The following is a 6504-nucleotide window of genomic DNA, read 5'->3' as shown; positions in this document are numbered from 1 at the left end:
TCACTGCAATTTTAAAATGGAAAGCTCTACAGGCAGAATAATTTATTTCGTTCTCTGCAGAAAGATTTTGAATCTAATTAAGACAATCCTACATTTATATTAATCGAGAAACTGTTAATCTTATTAATCTATTAAGATATTGCACTGATTTATCATGCAATGTTAAATCAATGAGTAGAATTTACAACTACTGACATTGACCTTGTTTCGGTTAACATGTAGATAAACAATTTCAAGGTCGGTTACTTTCCTGCAGTAGAAGATCACCATTTATCATAAGACTTCTGATAAAGATTAAGCAAACACACTAACCTTCAATAAGGATATGTGGTAAGCTTGTGCATCGTTTAATTGATTTTAAAATTCACTACAATATGAAATTCTATATATCAATCGTATTACTTTGTCTCGTGAAGTTTACTGCGGCAATGGAAACAGTTACGGTTGAGACAAAGGTTGGTGAAATAAAGGGATACGCACGGACGATCGAACCATTTGGGAAGCCTCTCAGAGTTCGACAGTTCCTTGGGATACCTTACGCCGAACCACCAGTTGGTGCACTCCGGTTTCAGAAACCTGTGATGAAACGAAGAATGGATGGTGTTTATGATGCCACGAACTACAAACCTGCCTGTTCACAACTCTATATAGATCTTTTAGGAAAGCGGAAGAATGGTTCGATGCAATACTCAAATGACTGTCTAGTGTTGAATATTTACACGCCAGACAATCTAGGATCGAGTGTGAAGGTACCAGTTATGATTGTTATTCATGGTGGGGGTTTTGTCGTTGGATCATCAAACATATACTCAGGACATATAACAAGCGCGTATGGAAACGTTGTCGTGGTAACTATCAATTACAGGTTAGGCCTATTTGGATTTTTGAGCACCGGAGATTCAAACTTACCAGGAAATTACGGACTCTGGGACCAACATATGGCTATCCGTTGGGTTCATGAAAATATTGCAGCCTTCGGAGGTGATCCTGAACAAGTGACTTTAATAGGGGGCTCAGCAGGTGGGGCAAGTGTGATCTTCCAAGCAATGTATCCTGGTAATAAAGGACTGTTCAAAAGAATTATTCCCCAAAGTGGAAGCATAACATGTCCATGGGCTTATCAACGCGACTCACTAAAGAATGCCAAACGAATGGCAAATATTGTTGGTTGTGCGACTGACGTAGATTCGTCACAACTCGCATCTTGTCTTAGGAAAATTCCCGACGAAGCTTACATGGAAGCTATGAATAATCCTGCAAATAACTACAGAAGATTTCCTCTGGAATTCGTAGTTTCTGTTGATGGAGAATTTGTCCCGTTATCTACGTGGGGAATGCTTCATAGCGAGGTTGATATAGCAAAAGCAAGGCGGAGGTTCTTCCGCAGTATTGATGTTATAGCAGGACTTGTGGAGGACGAAGGACACATGATGATTACGCCTTTTGTAGGCGTTGATAATACAGACACATTTTCCACGAACAGATCGAACTTTGAAAATGAATTAGTTCCGGAGATAATTCGTGTAATGTATGGAGAAAATATTCCAGACAGTATAAGAGCTGTCGTTGTTTCTGAATACACGAACTGGAACGACCCTGAAAACAACGATAATACTTATGACTCTTTCATTCGCCTGAGCTCCGATTATGTGTTCAACAGTCATACAATTGACATTACAAAAATCCATGCCACGAAAGATGGGGACAATTCCAACACGTATCTTTACATGTTCAATGCTCTTCCCTCTCAGCACATACTGTGGGTACCACCCACGTGGAAAAGGGGCTCAGTTCATGCTGACGAGTGGGCATTTATTTTAGGGTACGATTCTGATACAGGATTTACAAGCGCAACGGCTCCGTACGGTCAGGAGCCAGAGGAATGGGAAATTGAAATGTCAAAAGTAGTCATCAAGATATGGACAAATTTTGCGAAAAGCGGGTATGTATCATCTGTTCTCTTATAGATATTTTCGATTGAAATAACACTCTTGTGATTGTAGAGTTAATAAGATTCAAAAAAATTTTCATGTCCTTTTCTTTTTTTTTTGAAAATCGGTATATGATTTACAATTTATTTAGAAACAGTAGTAGAAATGATTTACTGAGCAATCGGAAAATTGCAAAAAAAAAACAAAAAAGAAAAAAAAAAACAATATTTTCTACCATAACAGTACACTATCAAAGAAATGTCAAATCCCATATGTTTAAAAAATAGTACAATCTCCTTCAGGCTCTTAAATTTGGCCGCTAACATATGAATTACGGGTATACCAATAACCAACAGTATGTTCCGGTATTGGAAGAATATTCTACAGTTTAATTATTGTACTTATTAGCCACACAGAAAGTTCTAAATAACTATATTTACCATTCTTAAATTTTAATTTCAGGGATCCAAACAAGCCTGAAAGTATTCCAGTTGTATGGCCAAAGTTCACTTTAGAAAAACAGCTGTATCTCAACATAAGTAGAGATATGTCAGTAGGAGAACGGTTATTTGAGAGAGGATACAATTTTTGGACAAATGTTCTGCCTGAACTTGTCAAGATGACAAAGCCAGAAAATACGATAGAGAAAAAATTGTATTGCGATAAAAACGGTGATTGTCCACCGTAGTTATAAAAAGAGCTTGATGTACCGTTAGTGAACAAATATATATATAAACAAGACTCCCGGCGCTCTTTCTGGGAGCACATAATAACGCAATAGTCTTAAAATTTATCAAGAAGATAATCATTAGAAATATTGTAAAGAAGATCAATTTTGTAATAAAGACCTGAAAGTATAAGAAATATAAGCCAATAGAGAGGCTGAAATTTCAAATACATGTGGGTGCGGTTTCTAGTAGCTACAAGGTCAGGTGCATATTTTAGCTTCACATTAATTTGCTTCTTCTTATTGTCATTATAAGTGATTAACATGTAACGTTATGTTACACGTTTTGATTTGACTGTAAAGAAAATTTAAAACATTTAGCATTAGTCATGTCCCACTAGTATGGAGATATCCAAAAGGAATATTATGTATTCTAACACGACCAGCTAATAACCTACATACTTGTAGAGCAACTCAAGTTATTCTACGATAACCCTAATTTTGATACTTATTATTTCTTAAATGAGGTAGGACATGTGTTCGCACCTGTCCGTCTGTTGGCCATTTTGTTTCCACTTAAAAATTTAAAAATGCTTTGACTTGTTATCCTAAAATTGATATAAATATTATTGCTCCTAGGCAGTGAATGGTCTTGTTGCATTTGAGATCACTAATTTAGTTTAAACATATTTTATTGCCAATATATACATATATAAACAGAAAACTTCGTCATTTGTACATAAAATAGACTAAAGGTTCGACTCACAAGTTCTCGCAACATCAGTAACGGGTCTTCCCTAATGCAAATATTTACATATTTAATTTACAACAATGCCAACTAATTAAGCACATGTGTGGTAAATAATACGTTTACAATATAATAGCTACAAAAAAAGGAAAGAAAAAGAAATAGCTGAAATATGTATAAAGTACAAGTTCATGTGTAATTATATAAACAAACACATTTGTGACTAGTGGCAGTGTATAGATAGATGTAAGGGTAACAAATGTGCAAATAAAATTGCATTAACATGTACTACATTTGGGGAAAAAAAGAACATAAAAAACGAGGAACGAGTACATGTGTACTTATATAAACAAACACATTTGTGACTAGTGGCAATGTACAGATAGATGTAAGAGTAAAAAAGATGCAATTAAATTGCATTAACATGTACTACATTTGGGAAAAGGAACATAAAAAAAGAAACAACTGAGGTCTTGTCAATAATAAACTTATATGTATGAGTAAATTTAATAATATTGCCTGCTAAATATGGTGAGTCTCAAAAGCGTTTGGTTGATTTTATGTAATGCTAGGTAATGCTAGACTGAACAGAATATTTTGCAGTTGTCATTCAGAATTACAAACTAAAAGAAGTTGTGTATTTAAAGGATGAAATTGCCTTAGATTGTGGAAGAGTTTAATCCTTTGATTTATATATTTCGTACAAATAAAAAGAAAATGTTTAACGTCTTCAATATCTTCTCCACAAGAACAGCTCGAGACCTTAGACAGATGGTTGCAAAATACATGAAAATTCAAATGACTGCACTAGTTTCTAAGCCTTGCATGAATTATAGAAAATTTTCTCTCTCCTACAAGATACCCTTTTAAAACTTGACAAGGTGTTTGAGGCTCTTATTTCAGGACTCAAATTGTTACATATATCAATTATATCAATAGCAGAAGGCACAAAGGAATTAGAAAATATGTGAGTTCTTCTTTGAAATCACTGGGTCGAATGTCAAGGACACACTTCGACACAGTTACACTGTTTCTACTTAATATTTTTAGAAATCATCAAACTTGAAAGACAGATTTTCAAAGTGTAGTCCATGATTCCAATTGATTTGGAGGTCACAAAGTCCAAAGCCAGGATAACATTCGTTGTTAGTACAAAAGATAAGAGGTAAAGGTAGATTTCTCAGAAGCACAGAGAAATGGAAACATATTTCAGACGGGTTGCTTCATACATCCAACAAGTACATACTAATTTATGCTAAATATAGATGGAGGAGAAGAAAATGGTGAGGGGCAAAATTGGGCCGCGGGTGCGGGGGGATGGAGGAACCTGAAGGAGAAAGTTGAACAAGGACGAATATACAAAGGGAATGCCAAATTCCTTAATAACAATCACACTACAACGTACACCACGATAGCGCAGACACCCGTGTACCAAAGGTTAACATACAACCACGACTAACTGAATAACATAGAAAAACGAACAATCAACACATAAAGAAACAGTAGGGCACCGTTATGGACACATAGGCATACAAACGCACCCACACAAGTAGAAAAAAAACAATCGTGTACCGTCTTAGGATTCCGGCTGCCAAAACAAATGGGAGCCACGAAAACTTACTCAAAGTAAAGGGAGAGGGGATGCAAAAGTAGCGTAAATGCAAGGGAAAGGAGGGACAATAAGGGAAATGAGGAGGAGGAAAAAACGCTTACAACAAACAAGAAAATATACGCAACTGACAATACAAGACAGACAAAGCAACCAGTTGAAAATAGGGGCGCCGCCTTGGAACGGTCAGTATCCTATATAAAGGAAACTGGGGGTTTAAACGCGTTTAGGGCATGCCAAGCTCGCACTTACCCTATCTTCAACAAGTTAGACAACACAATGTAAATAAAATCCCCTGCCATCAAAACCCATTTCTGGTAAAATCCTTGTGAACCCGTTTTTTCTAAGATCCTCAGATATGACAGACTTTCTGTCAAGAATTTTACCTACGACTCTCCAACTTTAGTACTAGACGTACTGTTCATGTTTTCTTTGGTCAATTGTTTTAAAGATCGCAATAGCCATTACTTAAATAGAAATATGGAAGTTTTTTTGTGAAAAATATGGTCATTTTATACTAATTTATCAGTCAAATGTATTTATTGTATGAGTGTGATAAACATCCATACATTATTGCGCTATACATACTCTTCAGAATGCCCTTACCAGTGATTCTTGTTGTATTGGACTGGTATGAATAAACAATTTATTCACATTGTCTTGTAGCAAAGGAACATGGCGGAGGCTAAAGAAATTACGTCTGGTTTTAGTAGACTTGTTTAAACACCTCAGTGGCGGTTATGCTCGTGGCCGTTGCAAGGTTTTGTCCTGCTATATTAATTTTTTATGTATAACTGTGTCGTGTTTTTCCTGCTTTGGACTCAGAAATTTGAACAATATTACGCTGTTTCGCCCTCTACGAATCTTTCAGATGAAGAATTCTACATGGCAAGACCATCGCCAACACATGTACACCATACGTTTTTACAGCTCAGTTCAATTATTCACGAGATATTAAATTCAAAGCCACTGTTCACATTTATCTGAGTCGGTTTTAGTTTTTTTTTCCTTTCTTAGAAAATGAATAAGTATGCACGTTGAAGTTAAATAACTATTTATAAACAACCTTGAGCCGCACTAAATTTAGGTCCCCATTATCATTAGTATGTGTACTACATCTCGTACACCTGGTTTATATCAGAGTAAACAGATTCTTTTTTTTTTTTTTGTTTGTTTTCAGATGGCCTTGCCAAGGTTGTTGGGGCATTATAATATTATTAACCCAGTGAATTCTTAATAGCCTCGTTATTTGTCCATAGACTGTTGTATTGGCTGAAGCCTGAAGGCCGCGGCCAATACAACTGCCCAAGGACATATATATTCTTTATCATATTAATCATTTTCAAGAACACCCACATAACTTGTATATAAAATCAATCTAGAAAAATATTAAGTGCAATCAATAAATATCATTGGTGTTTTAACAAGGACAAATATATGACATCCAAATATTTTCTTTTTAATATTCAATGAAACACCTATGTAATACATCACAGTAAATAATTTTGTCCACAAATATTTTTTAGTAATGAAAGTTATCAAATAGCGA

At 35.4% G+C, this 6504-nt stretch overlaps 1 protein-coding gene across 1 annotated transcript; it reads left to right on the top strand.

Moving 5' to 3' along the window:
• The first annotated feature begins 259 nt into the window (after positions 1-259).
• On the top strand, positions 260-4075 carry LOC123544962 (bile salt-activated lipase-like). The gene is made up of 2 exons (XM_045331143.2): positions 260-1942; positions 2394-4075. The coding sequence occupies exons 1-2, from the start codon at positions 375-377 to the stop codon at positions 2617-2619; spliced, it is 1794 nt and encodes a 597-aa protein (XP_045187078.2). The 5' UTR covers positions 260-374; the 3' UTR covers positions 2620-4075.
• The last annotated feature ends 2429 nt before the right edge of the window (positions 4076-6504 follow it).

This window comes from Mercenaria mercenaria, chromosome 1, assembly GCF_021730395.1.
Source record: "Mercenaria mercenaria strain notata chromosome 1, MADL_Memer_1, whole genome shotgun sequence".
NCBI lineage: Eukaryota > Metazoa > Mollusca > Bivalvia > Venerida > Veneridae > Mercenaria > Mercenaria mercenaria.
The sequence above is the reverse complement of the archived record's forward strand: the minus strand, read 5'-3'. Positions and strand labels throughout refer to the sequence as shown.

Excerpts from the sequence above, each read along its gene's own strand:
- LOC123544962 (XM_045331143.2), top strand. The coding sequence starts at position 375 with ATGAAATTCTATATATCAATCGTATTACTTTGTCTCGTGAAGTTTACT. Across the intron at positions 1,943-2,393 it reads ACAAATTTTGCGAAAAGCGG|GGATCCAAACAAGCCTGAAA; the intron begins GTATGTATCATC and ends TTTTAATTTCAG.